The sequence below is a fragment of the Sesamum indicum genome, linkage group LG8 (assembly GCF_000512975.1).
Source record: "Sesamum indicum cultivar Zhongzhi No. 13 linkage group LG8, S_indicum_v1.0, whole genome shotgun sequence".
Lineage (NCBI taxonomy): Eukaryota > Viridiplantae > Streptophyta > Magnoliopsida > Lamiales > Pedaliaceae > Sesamum > Sesamum indicum.
The window spans coordinates 15,898,411-15,923,656 of record NC_026152.1 but is presented as its reverse complement, the minus strand read 5'-3'; the positions used below and the strand labels follow the sequence as shown (position 1 = coordinate 15,923,656).

The following is a 25,246-nucleotide window of genomic DNA, read 5'->3' as shown; positions in this document are numbered from 1 at the left end:
CAAAATAAAATAATATAAAAACGTAGAGAAATAGAAGAGTTCAAAAGTTGTCTCTTAAAGTGAATTACATCACCTAAATAGCTAGATTTCATTTTCAAATGAAAAGTCGACACCACTGCCCTGGTCGATTTCTCATTTCTTCCCTTTGTTCCCTTGTCCTATCTCTCTCTCTCTCTCTCTCCCTCCTTCTAATTAGGAGTATTTGATCACAAAATAGGCTAAAATATTATATGAAATAAGTACAAAATGCGATTCTATCAATGGACAATTAAATACAACCACATGAACTAATCTAAACATATTCTAAGTTCCACACAAAAACCAATACAAAAACAGAAAGCACGACAATATAATTGAAGATAGAAAAATGAGAATCAAATGTAACTAACACCTCTAAGTTTTTCGATGGCGATTCCTGCAACTTGCTAGTTGGCAAAAGCAAGATCTGAAAATTGTACAGATGCCTCCAGTTGCTTGTGACTTCGCATGCTTCTCTGCTTGAAATCTGTTCCATTATCAAGATCATTTCTGATAATTGTGCAGTCTTTTCCTTTAATGGCTTTTATTCTACGTAGCAAATCTTTATACTCAAAAGATGAGGAGAATAGAGGAATTTGATCATTGTCATCCCTTGTTATCTTTTATGTGTATTATCAATTGTTAGGAGAAGAAATTTTGATATTCAGGTGGCTTGTAACGTGAGAGGAAAGCTGGATCCTCCTTGTAATGCAGTGGGCTATATAGATAGAAAGGTGCTTGGAATCAATCACATGTATCCCCATCCAGCTTGGAAGAGATCCAAAGTAAGTAATTGTGTTGGATGCTGATCCTCCTTTTCTTACTTCATCTGATACTTGCCATTAGCGGTTTGATCGCCCTAGGTAATTTATGAGCTGAAGTTATGCAGGCTTGCACGAATAGTTCCCCTCATGAGGGACCTTTCCGGGCTGATGCTCCACCGTGGTGTTGGGCACCTTTTGAACCTGAAGGGATTCTAAGGTGGGTTGTGTTTCTTTACCTTATCAACATAACAAGGAAATTAATTGCTCCTGCTAACTGGTCCTAGGGTTGGATTACAACCCTGTGTCAGGTCAAAGTTATATGTTGGAAACCGTATCTCATTTTTGCTAAGCACTAAATCTATTTGCTATATATTCAGATTGATCTAGGTTGTTACTGTGTTTGATTAACATAAGCATACATGCGATGTCATTCAATCAGTAACTCAAAATCAATAGAGTAGAAACAAATAGCAGAGTTTAAATGGCCCATCCTGGAGAGGAAAATCGGAGAAATAACAAAACAACAGGCTGTTTACTGTTTACTTGAGCATGCAGTTATTCCTGAGAATTTTACTCCATAAATTTCTCATAATCTCATGAATCAACTAGCTTGACTCTTGCTGCTAACATTGCAAGACATGTCCCCATCCAGCTCTGAGGAAGTCTTGCAAATGACTTTACAGTGCTGAATTTCCATTGATTCACTGTATGCTATTTTGGTTTTTAAGTGCAGCTCAATTTCTGCTATCCTGTCCACAATTTTTGGAGTTCATTTTGGTCATGTTCTTGTACATATGAAGGTCTGCCCCAAACTGTATAATAGCATTTTTTTTCACAAAATTTATTGTTGCTGCGATTTGATGTGATATGATTCTAGGGTCATTCGTCTAGACTTCAACATTGGACTATCATGGGGCTTGGCCTTCTCATTCTAGGAATTATTCTTCATTTTACGGATGGTAAGTTTGGAAGACCGTGAAATGGCGATTGGTGCATCTCTCTCTTTCTTTTATTTTTTATCATTATAATGAAAATCTTCTATTGCAGCAATTCCTCTAAATAAACAACTGTACACGCTCAGCTATGTTTGTGTAACATCTGGAGTAGCAGCATTAGTGTTCTCGGCTTTCTACATAATGGTACAAAATCTAAAAGATAATAGCCTCCATGTCTCAATTTAAATTCTTAATAGTGATATTTTCTGCTAATTAAAAATCATTGGTTCATGTCTTTGTCTGATGATTTCCTGGTGTGGTACTTTCGCCTTAGATTGCTACAGTAATTCTTTTGAGAAAGAGACATAATGTTGCATTCGGTTAGTCATAGATTGTCATTCATGAATCCTTGTCCTTGTAACATTAAAGCCCTTAAATATCAGGACCCTGGTTTATTGCTGTTTGAAATCCAAGAGCACTGGTTGTACACCAACCAATTCACTTTCAGAAGCCAAAACGTACACCACAGTGGCCTTTGCTTAAAGGTCTGACAAGGTTTTGAACAACCCGTGACTCTCTATTTTGGTAGCAAACATCGTAGCATAAGGGATGAAATTTTATACAGTAATATGCAGCAACTGAATCACTTTGGGTAAGAGGGCCTCCACTTAAAGCTATCTATCTTAGTCTATCTGACAATTTACTGGAAGTAGTTGAAAATAGAAAACAATTCATATTGTAGGACTCATGAGAAGTCTGACCATACCTGTCTTCACCTGACTAGATTAACCCTCTTCTTCGCCAGGTTGATATATGGAATTTTAAGTACCCCTTTCTGCCATTGGAATGGATTGGAATGAACGCTATGCTGGTTTATGTGATGGCAGCTGAAGGTATCTTTGCAGGATTTGTCAATGGTTGGTATTATGATGATCCTCATAATACATTGGTAAGTTTGCAAGTTACTTATTGTTGGGTATTAATAGTATCATTCTGGAGAAAATGATCAAAAGGTTAGGTTGTGACTTGCTCAAGCAATCAAGAATTGCACGAGGAAGATTTAATTCAGATGTTCAGAGAAATGAAATGAACAAAATAGAGATGAAATATGCAACTAATAATGTTTGTTCAATGAAATTTGCACACTGATTTGTTATATACAAGGCCATTACATAGACATGAAACGACCACAAGACAAAAACATCACCAACGGTTAGTCCTTTGTTTCAACATTTACCCCAACTTTTTGTACCACCAAACTCTTCAACAGTAAATGCTGAAGACATAAGTCCTAATTCTACACTTTTAGCCCCACTATGTATTTTGCATGTTCGCATTACAATCATTATTTTTTACACCTCTATTTAATTTGAAATGCTGATGTTATTTTTAATTACTTCAACTTGTCTGATAACACTGCTTTAGTAAGAGGATTTGCATGTTGCTCTTCAATGTTGACAAGGGTATACTAAATTTCTCCATTATAGACAAGATATTTGATAACATGGTGACAAAGTTTTATGCGGTTCGTTCTTCCATGAAATTCTGAATTTTCTGTTATAGTAACAAAGACATGTCACAATTTTGTTGTGTAATTGTTTCAAGAATTCTTTGAAGTGAAACTGTTTTAGATGCAGCACTATTGGTAACAGTTATTTTGTTTCTGCTGAAGAAAGTGCAACAGTCTTTACTTTTTGGACGACCAAGAAATTGATTTTCTTCCTATGCGAACAATACATATTTGGAAGTGCTTTCCTTAATGTCAATAAATCTGAACCAGTCGCTCTCTTTTGCTAACAAGGTGGTTGTTACGCATTACACATTATTAGTTTTAACATCTATGACTTGCTTCATGTTTTTGTGCATGTACTAGCTAAACAGATATTACCGACGAAGTTTATCAGTTACACACTAACTATATATGGCCAGACTTCAGCTAGAGTAGACTGAAAATGCTTGATTTAGAGAAAACAAAGTATGAGTCTTAGTAGATTTACTCTTGGCTTACCGTGAGGACCATATCTGTTTTATAAGTTTTCCAGTTTCCATACGATTGCAGCACGATTAGTCAATAAATCCAACTTTTCATAAAAATAGGGCCTATAGTGAAATATCATTCATCTAGTCATTGAAAAATCTGAGAGAGTGGACATTTTTTGTGCAACTGCTACATCTCAAGAATAGTTTGCATCACCCCTCTTTGCTTTATTTCACTTCCAACATTTTAAGCCTGTATGTCTGCAGATACATTGGATTCAGAAGCACATTTTCATTAAGGTCTGGCATTCAAGAAGAGTTGGAATCCTACTTTATGTTATCTTCGCTGAAATACTGTTCTGGGGTATTGTTGCCGGCATATTGCACAGATTGTCCATATATTGGAAGCTTTAACTAGTTGCTCATCAAGTGCTTCACAGCTTGGTGACCTCAAGACGAACTGATCTTAAATTAATTGAATCCAGTATTGTTGTGGGAACGAATTTTATCTATTACAAGAATTCAAAAACTTTAGGCTATCGGTTGTTGATTTGCATTTTTGCTTTCCGTTTGATATTAGTGTCATGTGGATAGGAAGCAATATGTACATATGTGTGTATCCAAAAATTATCCTTATGGCATTTTAGTTATCAGTATCACCACTCATTTCATCATCTAGGAAAGTTTTTCTACCACTTTCTAGCATTAAGATATTTTTTTTCCTTCTGAGTTCCTTGTCCCTAATTACTCTTGACCTTTGGAGTAGCAAGATGCATACATTTTAAAGGAGGGGGCAAAATAAAAAATTTATATATTTTTCTTTGCTTACATCAGTCCAAATTCTAATAGAAAAGAGTCAAATGTAAATAGCGAAGTTTCAGAGGGAGTGTAAGTATAATTTCAAAATTCCTAGAAAAAATATAATTTAACATTTTTGGAGAGGGTGTAAATATAATTAACCCTATTTAATGTTACTTGTTATTTTTCAGTAATTTAGGAATTACTTTTCGTTAGCTTTTATTGACTTTATTAATTCATTATATTTAAATATGTTTGTTATACCATAAAAATATTTTATACTATTTAAATACATCAAATATGCATTGACCGTGGCAGAGTTCATTTATGGGCACACTACTTGACCTGTTAAACCTAATCCGAAACCAACACAGTAAACCTAATGTTTTGAATATTCAGCATATCATAGAACCAAAAGTACATAACATAGGTTCTCAAATCATATTACAAACGCCCAATAGAGAAATATGATGGATAGGCATGACCAAAATAATAGTTTCATAATCGAATGCGTTATCCAACATATCCAAATAGAAACAGAAACTATAAAATTATATGGTTTGATGATATTGAATAGATTTGAACTTCCATAATGTCCACATCTTTCAATGCAAGTAGAAAACGAGTGATAGTTCTAGAAACAAAGTTTTGACAACAAAACAAGAATTCCTATATACAAATGCTTTGCAGATCCTCTTCTATTCAAATCCCTGTTGTTAATAGTTCTGGAAACAAAGTTTTGACAACAAAACAAGAATTCCTATATACAAATACTTTGCAGATCCTCTTCTATTCAAATCCCTGTTATCTGATAAACAACGACACATAGTTATCGGGAATCGGAATAAAAATTTTGCAAAAAATACGTCAATTTAAACACATATTGTTCAATGTAAAGAGAAAATATACACACCATTGTTATGTAGAAACAAGAATGACTAGTTAGATTGTCCGCACACAAAACTTATTACAATAGACACAGGTGTCTAACTATTGTTTATCATGTGTTCCGTTAATCCAAACCCACCATTCACCGACAACTACAATTGTTTATATATATAAACACACACACAACAAGAACAACAACTATAGTCATTTATAAGCAGATTGTCAGACTTTGCAGCAACTCACTAAAAATGAAAAAAATAATCATCTTTAACGTTCAATTGACGGGGGAACAGAAGAACTGTCTTACGTTTCTCAGTAACACAACTTACCACAATTACTAAGAAACCTACAGGATAAGTTTTACAACTATTATCCGTTTGTCAATAAAAAGTAATAAACAAATTTAACAGAATAACCCGTTCTATTAAGTTTCATCCAGTAAACTAACCAGCCCAACCATATGATAGCCTTAGGGACCGACAAAACATAGAAATGCAGTCAGTTATGCCGAACCAAAAAAGATACCTAATTTGGAGAACCAATCACAACTTACCTTCAGATGTCTCAGCAGATGAAAATTTGGAATTTGGGCGCTTCAGCTCCTACATTCAAGTAGTTTACATCAAGCACGACTTCCCCAAAATCCTCTGGAAAACGACACAACACTTCCATTACATCTTGGTTCTTATAATCTCCAAGAATGGTGATGCAGAGATATGTATAGTTTGCAGAATTACATAATAAGTCAAACCTTCATATAGTGTCCTTGCAAAATTTACATATTCAGGTATGAGATCTTGGAAAATGATTCCTTCAGGGTGCGCATCCAGGACAACTAAGACTCCTGCAGATAAGAATGTTTTACGAAGTCAAAGACCTTATGAGACTGCAAAAACATCCAAGGTCTGTTTTCTAATCCAACAAATTATTCATCTCAAAAGTGCAGAAACAATAACATAAAATAAGATTTTTCTGAAAATTACAAAACTTATATCCCTTCGATATATATAAATATAACTAAAGGAAAGGCCTTCAAGGCCGACACTCAGAAAGAGATTCCCATATAAGCCTTTTTGGTACTAAGAAAATACATCGAAAGGTAATGACTAAAAGCACAAGGACATATAACACAGAATATGAGTCAAGCTTACAAGGAGGACCATCCATGCATTCTTCTCTTCAATGTAACAATTTTAACAAGCATCTCTAGTTTGTCTTAATTCTCTTTTGTTCATTAACTTTTGTTCTTTTCTAACCAATGATTCCGTTATTTACCTACATTTACTACCTTAAGTATTTTACAGATAATGAAATTTTATAACGAGTCATTGCAGGTTTATTACAGAAAGTGCGATAGTTGCACAAGCAATCATGAGTGGTTATAGTGCTTGATTCAGGAAATACCCCATAACCCAAAAGATTTTGCTAAGAAAAACAGGAGATATAGTTCACTCAAATCAACATAATATTGTGAATTGTCATTACTAGCAGTACAAATTTACCCAATTAGACAAGGTGAGAATAGATACCTGGTGCCAGCCATGCATTCGAAGAACTACTTGGCAATGGAGCAAGCCACAAGATATTTCTCAAATTCATTGAATCATCATAAGGAACATTAGATCCTGAGAGAAACCAATTGCTCAGTTAAAGATTTACACAACAATAAAAGATTCTCATCCCAATTCTACATGTACGTCTTCCCCTGATGATTCCTAGCAGCAGTATTTTAAAAGATCACTTGACTGGCAAAGAATAATCGATTGACATTAATCTTCCACAGTATACTTCTTTAACTAACTTACCTACTTGGCAATAGCCCATATTGCAAGGAAAAAGTTCTTTGTCATAGGCAGGGTACTCCTTTGCATGAAACCTGTAAAAATGTGCATCATGAACTCAGAAATAAGATATTATAACCAGATATTAGCTTTGGGAAAAGACAAAACCTAGGCATCAGTCGTAGTCTCTTTCTCTGAGCACACTCCTTGTACATTTTTATGATGACTAGTAAGAGGTACATAGGTTTGCCATGTTCTCAGTTTTATTAAAGGAAAATATCATGATCGTGCTTAATACTTCTAAGCAATTATTTACAATAATTGCTGCTAAATAACAAAAACCTTCAAAGCTATTTTTAGTGTTATAATACAGTTTTAGGAGACAACAATGATGTTATTTTCATAATTGCAATAAAAATTAACAATACAAAAGTTATACTTAAGTTGGACAAAAGAATTGCAAGAAAACTTCAAAACTCTTTGTAGTTTTATTATTAAAAAATAATATAATATTAATATCATATTTCAGAAAATATTTATATTATATGGATTGTTAACGCGTAAAGTGGAGAAATTATAAATATTTACCAAACAAATTGAGATAATTTCATTAGACTTGGTCACATAATTCAAAGAAACTTTGCATATTCTGATAAGTTAAATGACCAATAACTTTAAATCCTAATAAAAATTTCTAACCAAGAATCTCACGTGTTAATAACAATGTTTATTAAGTATTAACATAATTGTCATTAGAACTATCACAAGGCTATTGGACCACAAATTCAGAGAAAGTTTCATACATTTACAATAGTTAAGACATATGGATAGATTACGCACTTCATGTTGATTTCAGCAGAATCACATTAGTGATTCCTTTTTAACAGTGTGGGACCTTCTTGTCAGTACCCACTTCTAAACTAGTTCAGAGTTTCTCAGAGTAGTCCCATTAACTCAGTGAAGCAAGTCCTGCCTTTGTTTACTAATGGTTGATGCACAGCTTTTTAACCACACTGCAGCTCCATCCATACAGGTTTGTGGTAAACAAGTGTAAAGTGCAAAGTCACAAATAAGTATCATAACAGCTCTGGGGTTCACTGCTTTACTAATGAATACCTCTAAAGCCAATCAAAGTGCTGCATGATCCATTTTGATAAAGTACTAAGTTGGAAAGGTATATATATAACTCGAAAAATCTACAAACAACAATGACTAGCATACAAGAAAAGCAACATTCACATCAAGAAGTACTTAGGTGAGCTCCAATTACACACCTCACCTTATCACTTAAGTTTTAACTAAAACAATACTACAGATTATTCAGTAAATTCATATCAAACTAGTTTGATAAGTTACCTGAAAGAATTCGTCTACAATTTCCTTTTACTTCTCAACCATTAGGGTTATAAATTACAAGTACAAAATTACTGACACGTGAAGATAACAAATTAGTTCATGCACGACTTCATATCCTAACCTGCAAAAATCTCTAAATAAGAGAGTTGCTTCATGTTTCAACTTACAAAATACCAAGTCTTCCAGATTCCTTGGCAAGGAAAAGGTGACCATGGAAAAAGTCATAGCGACTCAGAGATACATGCAGCCCTACGCTGGGACCACGCTCAACAATAATTTCAAACAAGAATTCTAGGTAAGAATTCAACCCCTACAAAAATGGAACTTTCACACTGCGTTAACTAAGGAACTGGAGAAAAGACGACGAACAAACACCACATTAAAAGCTATTATCACCATGTCTCATACCTCATTTACAAATCGCCTCCCATAAGGAGTTCTAGTGAGCTCACACCGATCTTCATTTGATCCCTCAACATCAGGAACCTGTATTTTCATAAACAACATTGCCCACACACTTTATTCCAAATATTGATTTCCTAGTAACATTTCACAGATTGCGTCTGTCATAAACAACATTGCCCACACACTTTATTCCAAAAATAGATTTCCTAGTAACATTTCAGATATAGCGTCTGTAATGCACCATAGTTCTCTACAACTCCAATTTAATACCCATTAAACATACAAGTTACAATCAGAAATGCATGTGCTCAATTAACGTACTTGGCAATATAAACACATGAAGGGTCAAAGAGGAATGCCCAGATTTTCAAGATCAATCAGGTTAAATGTAAGATGCAGCCAACACCAAGACGTAATATAGTAGACAACTGGAAAAGAAACAAAAGAATGGTTTAAAGAGACATGAAAATGCTCACAGGAATAATAGTTGGATCAAGCGTTCGGTGAATCGCCCCAGGGTCAGCGCCGGAGTCAACAGCGAGGCGAGCCAGCTCTAATACAGGAGCTGGCGGCGACAAAATCAACTCATCTATTTCTTTTCCGCTCCGATTCCGCGATAGACTCAGTTTCGATCTCAACGACCGCCGAGCGGGTACGGTTTGATTATAGGGAACAAGGAATTTGAAGCATGACCTGAGGTCTCGTGCAACCTGAGAGTTGACGGACTCCGCCTGCGGGGGTGGGCCGAGAAGGGAGAGCAAGTCCGAGACGGTGGCTTTGGGCCTGGTTGTTGGGGAGAGAGTGTAAGAAGCTTTCGTTCTGGGCTTTCTAGGGAACAGAAAAGTGGCGGTGGCGCCGGTGGTGAGGGAGGCAGCCCCGGCGAGAGAGAGGGAGAAGAGGACGACGAATTTGAGTGAGAGTGATGATGAGCTGCTCATTCCTCTCTTCCAACTCCCTCTCTCTCTCTCTCTCTCTCTCTCTCTCTTCTCTGAAGTTCATTTCCAAAATTAGCTTCGTTTGAACAACATAAATAAAATTACACCATAACCCAAAATAAAACGCAATTTAAAATGTTCTGAGTGAGTTTTTTTTGGATATTTTTAATTTATAAATAATAATAAAAACTAGTAGCCTATTTGTTTATATTCATTTTCACTTTTTAATTTTTGAAACAATAATTAAAATAAATTAAAACATATTTGTTTATATATTTTTTATTATAAATATATCAATTTAACACCACAATTCAACATATAACGCAATTTAAAAACATATTTGTTTATATGAAATTTTATTAGAATATATTGATTTGTAAGCACAGTCTAATACAGAATGCAATTTCATTAACTAATAGCTTTCTAATTTTCGCAAAATAACAATATATCCCTTAAGTTGTAATGGTAAATTGTAAATATACCCTTATTCATTATAAAAGTTTAAGCAAAAACATATCCATTCCCTCTAAGGAAGTATATCTATAATTTTACAAAAGCCGGAAGAAATGTTTGTATATGAAACCTAAGATCAATCCAATTAACCAAGTGGTTTAAAGTATTGCCCCCAAAACCCGGAAAAAACAACATGGACAGGATCCCAACTAGAGGCAAAGTTAGTGAATTTCTTGCAAAATAGGTGTGGGTAAATATGTCTTGGAGTAGTCTGTGTAGGATTTGGTAGAGGCATAAATTGCAGCAGCACAGCTTTACAGGCACATTAATGTAGTACATCCCTCCTCAACGCTATGGCCTATACCACAGCTGCACACATAATTTCCTAAAACATGTTTGTGTTCATGTACATGTACATGTTCGGAATTAGATGTATCAATTATCATTCTATAAGCTCATCAAGCGTGCTCGATTTGCACCCAGAGTTGGTTCAACTACTTCTATAGTACAAACTAACAAGATATACGAACTGTGAATATTAATTAGAACATCGAGAAGACCAAGTGTTACCGACAAAAGTGGCAGGTTATGCTAAATATAAACGAAAAACCTCGAGATACTTCAATAAAACTTCTAAATCAATTATTACACAGGCCAGAGCTATTCTGTGAGGCTTTCTTATATAACAACTTCAACTGCTTCCCCTAACCCTACTCTCTTTCAATTAAGAAGCTCTGTCTAGTGGATAATGTCCGCGTGCTCATCCATATTGACATAGCTTTAGTATGGAACTCCATGTATACTCGGAAGACACAAATCCCAGTGCTTGGAACAAAGAATTTGCACAAGTGCTCGACATGATATACTTTTCATGTAGATTGCAAGTTCTGCAGCGAATAAAACCACCAATAGTCCATGAAAGACTTTATTAAATATCTGCCATGAAATTGCACCAAAAACAAAAACGGTACCGTTTTTGGGATACAACGAATTAACTGGCTGAAACTGACCAAGCATGTTACCAAGTTCCAAGTACATAGTACTTGACCATAAAGGGGCACTGCTTATATACTCGTGCTTGGTAATCCATTAGTAACTAAATCAGATCTTAAAAACTTTTGGCCCTATATGAGGTTTCTGCAATATATTCGTTTATCATCCATATTTCACCTTGAAAAGTTTAGAAACAAAAAACAAGTGCAAGAGGTAACCTTCACCTCCTGAGAATTTTGGAGGCAACTAAATAGCATCAAGTTCTCTAATCCCAGCACCCTTGTCCCATTCCTCTGGTGGGGCAGCATCAGCCATAATCTTTTCCTGTCCACGCCAAAGTATCTGAATCCGAAGAAGTTATATTAGTCTATTTGAAAGGACCTTAGCTGGAAAATACTCTATATCGAAATTGGAGAAACCCACCTTATCAATGACACCAAATTCTTTAGCTTTAACGGAGTCCATATAAAATGGCCTTTTCATCACAGTGGCCACAGTCTCTTCTGACTGGTCAAACATGAAAAAGGAGACTGAGAACTTCGTTCATATTGTACTGCCTTCATAAATAATAATAAAAAAAAAAGCAAGAAATTGATTTGATGCATCAACTCACATTTTCAGTGTGCTTTGCTATAAGTTTAACGAGAGTATCCCTGTTTACTATTACCTACAAAAGCAATTCCATCAGTGGGTCCAACACATACTGTTGCATGTAAGTTCAGAAGTCCAAAATGTTTTAACACACAAACATTTCCAAAATGATAACAAATCCCGAAAAGAAGAGAAATGGTATCCTTCATAACTCACAACCCCATCAATATCCTGCACTCCCCCCTCCCACATGCACATGTATGTCTATGCCTCTGTTTTTCTCATGCATGTGACTATGCATTAGAGGAATAAAGCCCATTAATTTCACTCCTTATATTGCTGATGCATTATGCATGAATAAGTTAGTTGCCATCTCAATTCTCAACATCCTTGCTGGTTTTATCTCAGAAGCAACCAATACCTAGAAAAACTTAGAAAATGGTTCAAACTTCAATGGTATAACATTGACAAGCAATACTAAGGATATACTGGAAAAGGAGTTTACAAACCACGCCAGGTACTTCCCTGCTCTAACATAAAATGAGAGGTAGCAAAGGAACTCATACTTACCTCTTTTGCACGAATGAGCACATCACTGGCTGGCATTAAACCGGATGATGGAACACGAGGCTGTTGAATCATTGCTGAAAAAGAACATTTCTTTGACACTTCCATAAAATGTGTGAAGAGGATATTTCAGCGTTACAAACTTCAACTAAACAAAACAAATTGCAACATACCTTTGGCATGTGGCATCATAAACCTTTTGCCTTTGGTTCCTGCAGCGAGCAATAGGCACGCGTGCCCTATCGCAGCTCCAACACAAACTGTATGTATCTGCATATGAGATAAATTCATTAACCATAAAGCACCTGGGAGGGGATATGAGAGAACACTGAGATGTCATCCAAGCATTTTAGGCATGACAGAATAAATGAAACTAGCAACATGATTCGATTTTGCCATAATCAAATATATCTGGAAGGGGCAGGACTGTGTTATTAGGAACGCTAACAATCAAATTATTGTAGAACATATAACATTTTGCCTTATACAAAAGATGAAAAATGCATATAAGCTACATATACAATGCAAGGAAATCCAAACTACCCAGTGCACCATTTGAGGGAGAAAAATGAAATACACATAATGTTCTCGGCAATCAGCATATGAAATCATCACATGCTAATAAAATGATATGATGGTTATCTAAGTGAGTAGGGATGGCAATTAATCCCGGAACCGCAAAAACCCGCCCTGGACCTGCCCCATTCGTGTCTAGAATATCGAATTCGGGAGTCTTGATTTTTAGGACCAGCCCGGGTCCAGGCCAGTCTCGGGTCCATGAAGACCCCCATAACAGCACGTCCAACAGCTAATTCCTTCTTAATTCTGTAATATAGTCATAGACAATTTAAGGTTTCATCAGAGCACAACTTTTAATTTTTTGTCGATTGGCACATCCAAATTCGGACCACTAATTCACTAAAGCACCATGTAATCATCTGATATCGCACATATCAGAAGCATCTTATCTATATGCTCAAATGTGTGCATAAAAACAGCTAAACAAAGCAACCCATGCATGAGAACTAAGCAGCCATAACACAGAAACTGACCTCATTCTTCAATTGCATCAAAGCATCATAAATTGCAAAACCTTCTGTCTCCATCCCAACCTTACATTATAAAGTATTTTCAGGCATTAGATAGACAGTATGAAAGAGTTCTAAACTCAACAATTGAACTTCAGAAGCAAATAATATATGAACTCTGAAATAAGATAAGAATACCAAAAACAGAGGGCCAGAGCATAAACAACACAAGATTGGTAACTGAGGTTGGAAAGGACAAGAAAAAGCTGTAACTAAATTAAAACTGATAGAAGCAGCCAGAAAAAAATTGAGCCAGAGGATGTAGAGCCCAACAATTACAACGACCAGTGAGCTCATGGAATAGTAGGATAGATCATAGATGGTCATCACCAATGCTTACCTTATGAAGTTGAGAGACCACTAACTGGAGCTTAGCCTTTGTTTTTCAACTACGCTTAATATTGTACAAATTGTTCAAACTATCAAAAACCTATGTCTAGAAATTAACTAATATAAATTCTTCTAAGCTCTGTTTAGATATTGAACTATCAAACATGTTTTGATATTCAATACATGTCAATTTTTTCGCTTTGGAAGCAAAATGCCACTGGTTATCCAAAGGAGTTTGGCAACCTTAAAAATCAACACAGAGAGAAGAAAATTTGAAGAGAATACAAGGCACCATATATTCTGGAAAAGAATTCTGAAGGGAGTAGTAAAAATGAACATCCTAAGCTCACCGTTTCACCATCATCACGAGTAGTTCCAGTGGAGTTTATGTAAAGATAAATTGGCTCTTTGGGATCCATCCACTGAAGATACATCAACTCAGCTATAACAAGCTCAGTAACAGCTGGCACCAACTGAAATCAAGAAAAAGTTGGATAATGAAGCAACATAGTTTATCCATTAATCCAAGACTTAAAAATAAAAAGAAAACCAAATGTGGAGCATGTTTCAAAATCCTTATTATTTTGTCAAAAACACTTGAACAAAATCTGTTGGCCCGACACCCCTGCCAATTAACTTAAGTTTCTGACAACACTTCATTGAACTTTTCCTCTAATTAAGTGTATTAAGCCTAATTATAACGTTTATGTACTTCGGTTACAGTACTTCTAAATGCTACATTCAGCTTCAGTAACAAAAGTAAATCTCCTATTCTATTAAGATCCAGAATTAAGTCATTTCTTCTGTTTTAATTCTTATTTTGGTTGTCTTGAGAAACTTGATACATTAGGTTCAATAGGAACTGAAGAATGAAAGCACTAAGCCAGCCAACTGATTTTGAGACTGCATTACATAACCTCTTACATAATATGTAATGATTGCTCGAAATTCTATGGAATATGGATTAGCATCAAATGCTAGTCTGGATCAGGATTCAAAATTAAAATGCATATGAACTAGGCTAAACTAAGGCAGCCAACTCATTTAAGACCCTATTAGAGACGAGTTTCTTTTTCTATTGCTTTGGTTCTGAAGAATACATTGTCAGCAAACTATCATAGGGCTCGCAATTGCTGTTCCTGTATAATGGCCACTTATCAACTCTTAGAAGATATGTAGCTAGGATTGCTCCGAAATGCTATGGATGAAGTAAGCTCAAGCGAGTCTGGATCAGAACCAGACTAATGCATATAAAGTATAAACTAACAGACACAACTAGGAATAATGCAAAATGACCTAAAGTCAGCCTACAGCTCCAAAGATACATGAGATGAGAGCTAGTCGGAACCTATATTAGGTTTCACTTCTGGAAGTTAGTTCTCATTCCTTTTGAAAAGTGATGTTCTTGGAAAGGGAATTGAGAACGTATTTCTGGTTGTCCTTATATTGGAGCATGTGAGAGAATGAAAACTCCATTGGATGAGATGGAGATTGGGATTAAGTTCGATTGTATGTTGAAAAAGACAAACAAAGTGGTCATGTGACATCTATGTGTCTTTGATTTTATTTTCAACTTTTTTTCTATTTCACTCCCCCCCAGCTAAAAATCTTAACTCCATTCCCTTTTCTCCTATCCTTCCCTGGAACCTTACTCTCCTCCTTCCAACTACCACCTAAACAACATCCTCCACCACCAACAGCATCTCCTCTCAGCCCTCCTATATAACCCACTCGCAGGAGTACAGCACTAGTAGCCCTTAATAACAATTGGAGGTGAGCAACGCCTTCCACTTGCACTATCACAACTACAGATCCAGCAGTGGATTCAAGTGGAGGGGATCTAGCAACATCTTCTCCTTGAATTCCCACGACTACTAGATCTGGTTGAGGTGTGGGGCCATTATGATGGTCAACGGGAGGGATTGTCTCTCATCCCCCAACAATTAACCTGTGCTAGGACGATTGGTGCATAGTGCAAACAGCCAAAACTAGGTTTATCATCATAGTCCTGCATCACCATTACTACCACCCTTCTTAACATGTAATCACAAACAATTAACCATTCTTTTTCTTTGATTCTCTTCTCCGACACTGCTGCTCATAACTCATCAGCAGCCCACCTACTCTCGAGCAAAACACCCATAACCATGCAGCTGTATGAACTTCACAACTGGAAGCTAAAACAGGGAAGCTGGAGAGCAAGATATAATGACAAACCTCCAGTTTATATCTTCAAAAGCAGTATATTTACTACATCTCCTTAGAGGCTAGGATGAATCAGGATCAGAGGCCAATGTGCTACTTTCCAACAAGATGAAATCTAACCACATTAACTTATAGCTTTTACATCCTCATTCCACCAACAAACTTGTGAGAGGAAATCCGAAATGTAACCAGGAAGAGGGCCATATGTCGTTAACCAAGGCAAGTAGCAGACCATTTTCTGTGTACTAACACAAGATAAAGGCTTCACACTTCACAGTTTGAATTGAGACTCTGACATCTTTTCATTTTACTCTCATAAACTCATAATGATAACACATCATCAAACAGCTATCGTTATATCATAACAATGCGGAAGTGAAAACACTTACTGGCATGCCAATGTATACTATTCTTCCGTGCAGCAATAGTGAGGGTAAGTCTGGTGGAGGTCTTCTTGGTCTATGCTCATTGTATGAAACTGATCTTTCAACCTGTTTCAAGCAGTAAAAATAATGTTATTAAGTGAAGAGTTCTATATTAGTTAGTTTTTTTGTTTTCCGTTAACATACTCTTATAGCTATGTTCTATTCGGAAGTGTCAGTACCTTCGGTTTTCCTTTTTCTTGGAGGTGATTCCATTAATTCAGTGATTGCACATAAAATCCAGCATAGGCATGATGGTAAAATTGAAACTTGAAGAAGTCAGTAATTGGACAAGTTGCCAAATTCTTTTTGTAACCGGCAGAAAAGATTGCACACGGTTACATACCAAAAGCCAACATTTTCTGTTGGCTAGTAGCCTAGTATGGTTATAGTGAAAAAAAACACAAAATCCGCATAGTTCAATAAAGATAAAGATGCCATGTTCACATGAATATAATGAGAACAATGGAGATTGTGTGCCTTTAATTTCCTTTCCAAACCAATTTAGTTCTTATTTCATCCCCACAGTCATGTCCTGAAAATAAAACTACCAGTTAAATACAATGTAATTTCCTTCACCCCTCGCTTACCACTTAAACTAAATGTAACTTTGACAGAAAACTTATTTGAAAATTAGGTCTTTGCTTTATCCTAAACTTTTGGACAGCAGCAGGCATCAATTAGAATTAAACATAAAACAAAATAATAAAATACAGTGCTCAAACTATAATCCATTATAATAGACAATTTAATAGCAGATAAAAAAAAGTTGAAAATTGAAATACAATCACATACACACATAAATACATATACATATACATATATATCCTTTTGAAACTTGGTGTTTGGATAGTCAAGAATTGGAAAGCAACTTAAATACCTGAGCAGGGGTAGCCATGAGCTTGGGGGAGTCAAATAAGTCCAAAAATGGAGGAGTATCCGAGTTTTTGGGCCTGTTGAGGAGCGTATCGGGAGAAGTGGCAGCAACAGAAGCGAGCTTGGACAGAAAGGGGTCTTTAGGGTTAACGGGAGGCATAGGAATCTTGGTGCTGTTGGTTGCACCGAAACAACGGCGTGTGCGCGACGGCACAGACGATGATGATGAACAGCAGAGAGATGAGGCCATCGGCATCCGCAAACAGTTCGCCATGGACGGAACGCCTTTGAAGTCGGAATGGATTGTTCCGATTGTACTAGGACTACGAGTGAAGTGAAACCTGTGGAAGTATCCAAAATCTGCATTTGGTGCTGGGATTAAGGGTCGGGTCGGGTCCGGACGAGTCCGATCCAATGGATCAGGATACTCTTTTTTATCCATCTATTTTCCTACCTTTCTAAAGGACAATTACAGAAAACACCCTTAAAATATTTTTTTAATTTAATTCTTAAAAATTATTTTTAAAAGAGTTTAGGGATATAATATCTTTCTCCAAAACAATTTTTCTTTTGTCAAATATCATATAATTAATAAATACACTAAGTAGGATATATATATAGTAATTAACTCTTTTAAATTAATAAATATACTAAAGACAGTAATTATTTTAAACTTTATTTTTACTATTAATTGAAAAAGAAAATTCATCCCATCTGAATAGGCCAAGGGTTTGTGTAGTTGTGGAAAAATTATATTTTGTTCATCTAAATATACAAAAAATATTATTCCAAACACACTTTCCTACTCTTATATATCATATATCATGGCATTTTTATTCGACATACTAAAAAGAAATCTCATTTCGATATTTTATTTTCAATAAAATGAGATGAGATACCAAACAATTACGATAAATAATTTCATTTCATCCAATCTAAAGTTTTTGTCCAACTCTACTCGAGCGAGCTCAACTTATTTGCCGCCTACATATATATACACACACACGTACATCATGCATACACAGAGAAAAAACCCTAATCCTTTTTGAATCTCATCGACGAAACCCTAATCAAATATATTAAATTAGCCAAGTGAAAGTTTCAGAAATTTGAATCAAGATGAGCAACTCCCAGATCCTTATTTTAGGGAAAAACAAGTAGTAGAATTACAAGTTGAATGTTGGGGGCGGGGCAAAAAACAAAAAACAACAAGTATATATATAGGTTTAAAGATGATGGCAAGAAAACCAAGAAAGCAACCTACAAGAAATGAAACCCTCATATCAAATGAACTTTTGTCAAGATGATCCATCATAAGTTGATATATAATATTATAATGAATGCGCGCATATGTAATTAGTAGATTTCTTACCTAAGAAATAATTAGATCCAAGATATGGGATGGGATGAAGAAGATGGTGGATGCATGTGGGAATACAGAATGTGGGGTGGAATGCAGAATACAATCCCCTCCTCCAAGATTGATGCATGGTGGGACTGCATTCTGCATTCACGCCTTTCACCCCAATCCCGTCTCCAGAGAAGAGGATGAAGAACAAATAATTGCAAGTAGAATTAGATGGAGCTGAGATTTGGGATGTTGGAGTTCTTGCACTTCCATGATTGTATTAACAAGAAAAACAGATTCAAGAACCCGGAGAGGTCTATTGCTTTTGTATTAAATATTTGTTGCTAATAATCTTAAAATATAAATTATGTTTTAAAACTACTTAATATAAAGTAGCAATATATTGACAAATTAATTATAATAATTTAACATTAAATATATATATATATATATATAGGTGAAGCCGCAATCGAATTGGATCACATTTTTAGTACAAAAATACAAAGCATTAACCGAATTGGATATTTATTTCATTATAAAAAAGAAGTGATTATATTAGCTCGAGAATTGATACATATATAATTTTAAGTGTATTCGTCGACAAAAATAAAAAAAAAATATTTAAATCCAACAATAGACTCAGTTCGACTAAGACCTCAAACATCATATGAACTACATTTGTCAACACTCAAATGGTAATATTATCTTTAAGTTGGCGAAGAATGGGGACCAAGATGAGAATACTATACCACATAAAAGAGGAGACAAAAATAGAGAGAGTATGTTGTGTGTTGATACCTAGTTCGGATATCATAATAAAAATACATAAATATTAATAAATTCAGTAAATTTTATATTATGATGTGCTGAGGTTATATAACTTTGAATTAAATTTCATTGACCTAAATCACAAGTTATGAAATAAATAAATTAAATAGGCGGTAATTAAATTAAGTGGTGAACCTTTTAGTGAAGTGGGTCCAAATCATTACCAACCAGCACGTTATGTATTTAAATAAGAAAGAGAGGAAGTGATATTGATGTATATATATATATACATATATAGGAACGAAAACACAATCATCTTTAAAGATTGATAATCTTTGTAGTGCTCAAAATCATCATAAATTATGATGCACACCATGTGAAACTCTTTAATGCTACTCCTACCTTTCTGCTATATACACTTTAATGATATAACATTATGATCTTGATCGAAATTAGCGACCTTCCACAACGATCTTGTAGTCAGCCACGTATTCCATCAAAACAATATTGGATTCTGAGGATAAGAAATCACACGAGGCTCGTCGGGTTCGTCTCCGATTTTGACCCTTCGACGCTCAAGTTAGTAAGATCGAATCGAATAGAAAATGTGCGATTAAAAGATAAAGAGGTCGAATGTAACTAGATGCCAATTACCTCAAATAACAGTGCGTCGAATTATTTATAGGGCCCAAATGGTTACTGTTATTTGGGCCACGTATCCTCATCCAAGAAGCATACGTTCTCGATCGGACGATCCTTAAATTTCTGGGTCTTTTTTCTCAAAATGGGTCCGGAACTGGGCTATCCAACCCGTTTTCCCAGGGGCGTGGACCTTGAGCTCATAAATGACGAAAATACCCTTCATTAAGGGTATTTTTGACACTTTAAAATTGGGGTTTCCCCATCACATTAACATTATTTTTATTACAAATTATATTTCAAGTAAATGATTAACAGTAACTTTTTGTCCTGTATTTTTGTATTATTTAAAAAAATATAATTATGGACGCACATTGTGCAAAACAGAAAGGATAGAGACCAAAGAAGTTGGCAATAGAGACTTTCTGGGCCAATTCCGCGTGATAGAAACAACATATTTACACGCTTTCAAATAATAGAATACTCTTTTATTTTATGTTAATGAGGTTTAATTTAACTGACGAAATTAAAATTTTATAATTATTGTTAGGATTTTAAATTTCATTAATGTATAGATATTAATTTATTTTAATAATAGTTATTTATTTATTGTAGTGATAATTTTGTTGGTTAGTTATAAATATTTGACTTCGACAATCAAAATTGTGATAATTATAACTCAATAAAAAGATACTATTTTTTTTTCACTTTATTATTATTTTCAAATACAAAAAGATACTATTTTTTTTTCATTTTATTATTAATTTTAAATACCAAAAATAATACAAAAAAGAAAGGGAAACAGAAGATTTGATATTTTCCTGTTTTGGAGGGCAATTTAGATATTTCAAACACACATCATTCCTTTCCTAACACCTCACTCTTGATCATATTCCAATATGCTTGAATTTGATTGATTTTATTATAATGTTTTCCCTTCTCTTTCTTTTTCTTTTTCTTTTTTTTTTAAGAAAATAAAATTAAAAATTATATGATTATATTAATATTTCAATAAATTGAGCAGTTGAACGATACATGATTAGTTCGATAAATACATCAATATGACTAAAATTCGTTAAATAAATTACAATAAATCCACATAAAGTGAGCAATCACCCGCATGTTGGCTGAAATTCGAACCCATGTGATTGTCTTTACAATTTGACTATTACTACCAACCTTACTAACGTAAATATCAAAGGGTTATAACTGAGCTCATCTAATATTATTCTTACCCACCTTTATGATAAGTGGACAAAAATTATTTCCATCAAACTGAAACTGAAACTGAATGAAGGGCTTAAACACAATTTTTAGCCCCTAATTCAGACTTAAAATTACAGCAAAAAACCCAAAAGCATCAACCAAGAAAAGAATAATGCATTGGGGAGTAGGAGTTTAGCTGATTGGCCAACCCATCCAGCTGTAGTTTAGGTGGTATGTGGCTGTCTCAACTCTTCAAATCTTCTTCTCTATTTGTCAAGACAATATTTTATGTCAAATTGTTTAATACAAGAGATCTTTTCCCTTTTGCCAGATGGGTTTTTGCATATATTCTCCACTCTGTAAACCCTAATTTTAATTACCAAATATACATATAAATAGAAATTGAGCTAATTGATGAACATAACCATATGATCAATTACGCCGTGAAATTTGATATAATTATAAAAACACCTTTCATTCTTGATCACATTACAAGTTTTTAGTGTAATATATTTTAGAGATTATGTATAAAACTTTTCAATAAATGTATATTTGTAATTACAAATACAATTCCCTGTCATTTATCTTGAACATAACTACAAAATCAAGAACCAAGTTGTTAATGGACATTATGATGATGATCATCATCCAACCACAAAGATTCCCATCTTTTCATCAATTAAATGTGGAAAAACAGCCTATTTTGCTTCAATTCCAAACCCCATGTCACCTACTCCAAGAATTTAATATACTGAACCACCACCATAAATAATCAAAATTCATTGAAATCTCACAGAACCAAACATTTCCTTAAGATGCAAACACACCAACCATCTTTTTGCTTCAAATCCCAAATCACACAAGCGTCAATTTCCATGTAAATGATTTCAAAAACTCAAGAAAGAGAATCAAATTCTGAGCCCAAGTTCAGAGTATTGAGTATGAATTATTATTCACAGAAAAAGAAAATAACTCCAAGACTGTGTGTATGAGGAGCCAGCCACCATCAATGACACAACAACACTATCTTCAATTATTAATTTCTCGTATATCAAACACCCCCTCTCCAAAAAGAAAGAAGAAGAAGAAGAAAAGAAAAAAGAATTAAAAATTTTCCAGGAAGCAGAATAAAATGAATAGAATATTTAGCAGTAGTGATGGAGAGATGCATTTGCTTCAGCTCCTGCAACGAGTGACGGCGCTGCAGCCGCGGCTGTAGGGATTGGCCTGTGCGCCGGGCCGGCAGTTGTAGTAGGAGGCGCCGCGGCGGGAGCAGGGGACGCTGTTCCTCTGAAGAGCGCCGTAGCTGATGTAGCGCCGGGTGGCTAGGATGCGCCTGTTGGACTCCGAATCCAGCTCGAACTCCTCGTCTTCGTTGGCGAGGCACTCTGCGACGGTTCCCCTGCAGCCCGGTCTCACGGCCGGCATCAGCCACCCGGAGGCATCGTGGTCGCCGGCGGCAGACGCGTGGGAGAGTAGAAGAGACGAGATTAAGCAGAGGGCCAACAGCAGTTTCCAACTCCCAGCCATTTTCCAATGAAAAGCCGATCTTTTAACTCAAATCTCTGAAGTATGAAGTGAATTATTGCTGGGATTGGGTTTTCTCTCTCTAGATTCTTCTTGGCTCTTGCTTGGCAAGGATGGGGAGAGAGTGCAAGTGGGGAGAAAGGGTGCTTGAATTGTAATATATATGTGGGAAAGGGGGGTGTTGGCTGTAGAGGGTATCCACTACTTGTTTTAAAAAGTGAAGATCACCCTTACATCAATTTCTGTTTCACACGTTCTTCTTCCTAAATACATGTCTATAATTAATTTATTACTATTTTTTTAAGAAAATTACATCCTATTTCTTTAAAATTTATTATAATTATAAATAATCTTTTTATAATTTAAATTTTTTTATTTATTATCCCTAATATTATTTATATCTGATAAATAGATTCATGCGTTAACAAAAAATTCACTGAATTTATTGGTATTCACAAAAAAAAGGAATAAAGATTCATATTTATTTAATTGACTTATTAATAATTTATTACATATCAAATAAATTTTTATGAGCAGACTATTCATATAAATATAAAAAATATAAGTTGTTACACGCATTAATGTGAGAGAAAATATGAAAACAACAATGACAGACCAAAAAAACAAAAGTGGAGCTCCTCAATTACGGACTAGGCATTGTGTATAAAATCAATTTGCACATTACCCCCTCCGAGTTACAAAAGTCATGATTCATGAGTGTATACCATACACCTCTATTTTTTAATTATAATTTAATACAATTATATATATTTTTTAATTTATAAATAACATGCGTCAATTATTAATGATGCGAAATAAATGTATAATTAGCCATCATGATATACTATCCTTACATGTATATAATAAATTATTTTTTATGTTTTATAATATATTATAAATAAAAATAAAATAATAATATATAAATCAACGCATTGTATTTAATATAGTATTATTGACACAACAAAAAAATCGATATCGAGCGTCACAAACCACAATTTATAATTTAGAGGGAATAGTTTTCGAAAATAATGAATTGAGGAATAAAATTTGCATCCACATTCTTTAAATAAAAAGGAATATTGTATGATTGATTTATTGTTACAAGTTTAATCATTGACTCTAATTATGTTAATTTCTCCCTTGTTTTGTAATTTCTAAGGAATCTCTTCAATTTCTCTAGTTTATTTGTTTATTTATTTTAAATGTACTTAACAGTTCAAATATATATATATAAGTGTTTCGATGGCAAAAATATCGTAAAAATTCCAACAAATATTTTTAACAGTTATAATTATCACATTCACACTATTCTAATAGTTTTATTAATCACGTTATATCAATCGAGTCTTTCTAGTACGTCGTAAAGACTACTTAGATGAGTGTAAGTGTAATTAATCCTTCATTTTATAACAAAATGACCATATTCTTAAAAAAAAATATCAAAAATTATTCTTGAATGCACATCTAAAACTAATAAAAGCTGTTTAGAATAACATAAATTTATGATCATTTAATTTTACCTTTTCAATATAATTAAATAATATACAAAAAAATTAAAATTATACATACACATGGAGTATAATATGATAATTAATTGTGTTAATAAATAAGGTGTATCAAAATAAAATCATCCAAAAGAAAAAGAACCAAAAAAAGTAATTACAAAAGCAAGCACCTAACATACCAATAAGTGGATAGGCTGCTTTATTGCAAGCGTAAGAGTTAAGTAAGCCTCAATTATCATACAACAATTCACCATATATTTCAAGTCATTCCAAACTAAATTACAATCATTCTTTTTAGGTTTAATGTAATTATGAATATTTTTTTTAAATTATAATATTTTTCTCATATTCGATGATATTATATAATTAAAAAAATAAAATTATCAATTTTATATGTGCAGTAAAAGAAGAAAAAGGATAATATGAATGGAAAAATATGAAAATTTGTAAGAAAAACTTGAATTTTTAAGGAGTTGGGAAATCAATTTTAACTTTTGTCTGAAAAAAATAAATAAATTAAGGTCTCAAATTCTAAATTATTTAATTGAGTGAATCGATTATAACTGCGATAGAAAGACTTATGTTTTAGGGTAAATTATATTAACGTCTTTTTAGGTTAGGTTAAATTATACAAACACGTTGTTTTTTATAAAACTACAGTTACATCCTCTTGTATATAATTTTTTAGAGGGTATCTGTATAAACTTTGCCTTTAAATAAAAGTGTAACTATAATTTTATAAAAGACATATAATTTTTGGTATATTTTAATTTAATATGAGAGAATGTCAATATAATTTACCCTTATTTTTGTGATACTTTAGGTAAGTTGCACCTAAGTTATAATATAAGAATTGGTTCATCACGTTCAA

The 25,246-nt window shown here is 34.2% G+C and overlaps 4 protein-coding genes across 8 annotated transcripts in view; 1 reads left to right on the top strand and 3 right to left on the bottom strand.

Annotated features, from left to right (window-relative positions):
• Positions 1–4,368, top strand: part of LOC105168919 (heparan-alpha-glucosaminide N-acetyltransferase) — a 12,474-nt gene extending 8,106 nt beyond the window's left edge. For 2 of the 3 annotated variants that reach the window (XM_011089126.2, XM_011089124.2), the window contains 7 exons: positions 687–803; positions 908–999; positions 1,516–1,582; positions 1,660–1,741; positions 1,830–1,921; positions 2,523–2,666; positions 3,962–4,368. In XM_011089126.2, coding sequence (XP_011087428.1) covers positions 687–803; positions 908–999; positions 1,516–1,582; positions 1,660–1,741; positions 1,830–1,921; positions 2,523–2,666; positions 3,962–4,108 — 741 coding nt within the window. In that variant the 3' untranslated portion in view covers positions 4,109–4,368. Of the gene's footprint in view, positions 1–686; positions 804–907; positions 1,000–1,515; positions 1,583–1,659; positions 1,742–1,829; positions 1,922–2,160; positions 2,370–2,522; positions 2,667–3,961 lie in introns of those variants that run through there. The other variant, XR_002287690.1, reaches the window with a different exon arrangement.
• On the bottom strand, positions 2,573–9,935 carry LOC105168920. Of its 2 annotated transcripts, none has more exons than XM_011089129.2 (8): positions 9,399–9,935; positions 8,926–9,003; positions 8,685–8,827; positions 7,186–7,256; positions 6,910–7,005; positions 6,132–6,224; positions 5,934–6,027; positions 2,573–2,710 (listed from the first exon to the last, which is right to left on the bottom strand). In XM_011089129.2, exons 1-7 carry the CDS (start codon positions 9,858–9,860, stop codon positions 5,945–5,947), a joined length of 1,026 nt encoding a protein of 341 aa, XP_011087431.1. In that variant the 5' UTR covers positions 9,861–9,935; the 3' UTR covers positions 2,573–2,710; positions 5,934–5,944. The 2 variants fall into 2 exon arrangements, with proteins under 2 accessions (XP_011087431.1, XP_011087430.1); XM_011089128.2 differs by lacking the exon at positions 2,573–2,710 and adding an exon at positions 5,032–5,300 and having other exon boundaries at positions 9,399–9,934.
• On the bottom strand, positions 10,742–17,839 carry LOC105168917 (ATP-dependent Clp protease proteolytic subunit-related protein 3, chloroplastic). Of its 2 annotated transcripts, none has more exons than XM_011089121.2 (10): positions 17,387–17,839; positions 16,474–16,575; positions 14,230–14,352; positions 13,514–13,573; positions 12,635–12,731; positions 12,465–12,538; positions 11,917–11,970; positions 11,727–11,810; positions 11,528–11,645; positions 10,742–11,197 (listed from the first exon to the last, which is right to left on the bottom strand). In XM_011089121.2, exons 1-9 carry the CDS (start codon positions 17,822–17,824, stop codon positions 11,550–11,552), a joined length of 1,128 nt encoding a protein of 375 aa, XP_011087423.2. In that variant the 5' UTR covers positions 17,825–17,839; the 3' UTR covers positions 10,742–11,197; positions 11,528–11,549. The 2 variants fall into 2 exon arrangements, with proteins under 2 accessions (XP_011087423.2, XP_011087425.1); XM_011089123.2 differs by having other exon boundaries at positions 11,522–11,645; positions 17,387–17,736.
• On the bottom strand, positions 22,194–23,028 carry LOC105168916 (rapid alkalinization factor). The gene has a single exon (XM_011089120.2). It carries the CDS (start codon positions 22,871–22,873, stop codon positions 22,520–22,522), a length of 354 nt encoding a protein of 117 aa, XP_011087422.1. The 5' UTR covers positions 22,874–23,028; the 3' UTR covers positions 22,194–22,519.

Excerpts from the sequence above, each read along its gene's own strand:
- LOC105168920 (XM_011089129.2), bottom strand. The coding sequence starts at position 9,860 with ATGAGCAGCTCATCATCACTCTCACTCAAATTCGTCGTCCTCTTCTCC. Across the intron at positions 6,225-6,909 it reads GAATGCATGGCTGGCACCAG|GAGTCTTAGTTGTCCTGGAT; the intron begins GTATCTATTCTC and ends TCTTATCTGCAG. Across the intron at positions 6,028-6,131 it reads TGCAAGGACACTATATGAAG|AGGATTTTGGGGAAGTCGTG; the intron begins GTTTGACTTATT and ends GTCGTTTTCCAG.
- LOC105168917 (XM_011089121.2), bottom strand. The coding sequence starts at position 17,824 with ATGGATAAAAAAGAGTATCCTGATCCATTGGATCGGACTCGTCCGGAC. Across the intron at positions 16,576-17,386 it reads TCATGGCTACCCCTGCTCAG|GTTGAAAGATCAGTTTCATA; the intron begins GTATTTAAGTTG and ends TGCTTGAAACAG. Across the intron at positions 13,574-14,229 it reads CTCGTGATGATGGTGAAACG|GTTGGGATGGAGACAGAAGG; the intron begins GTGAGCTTAGGA and ends TTATAATGTAAG.
- LOC105168916 (XM_011089120.2), bottom strand. The coding sequence starts at position 22,873 with ATGGCTGGGAGTTGGAAACTGCTGTTGGCCCTCTGCTTAATCTCGTCT.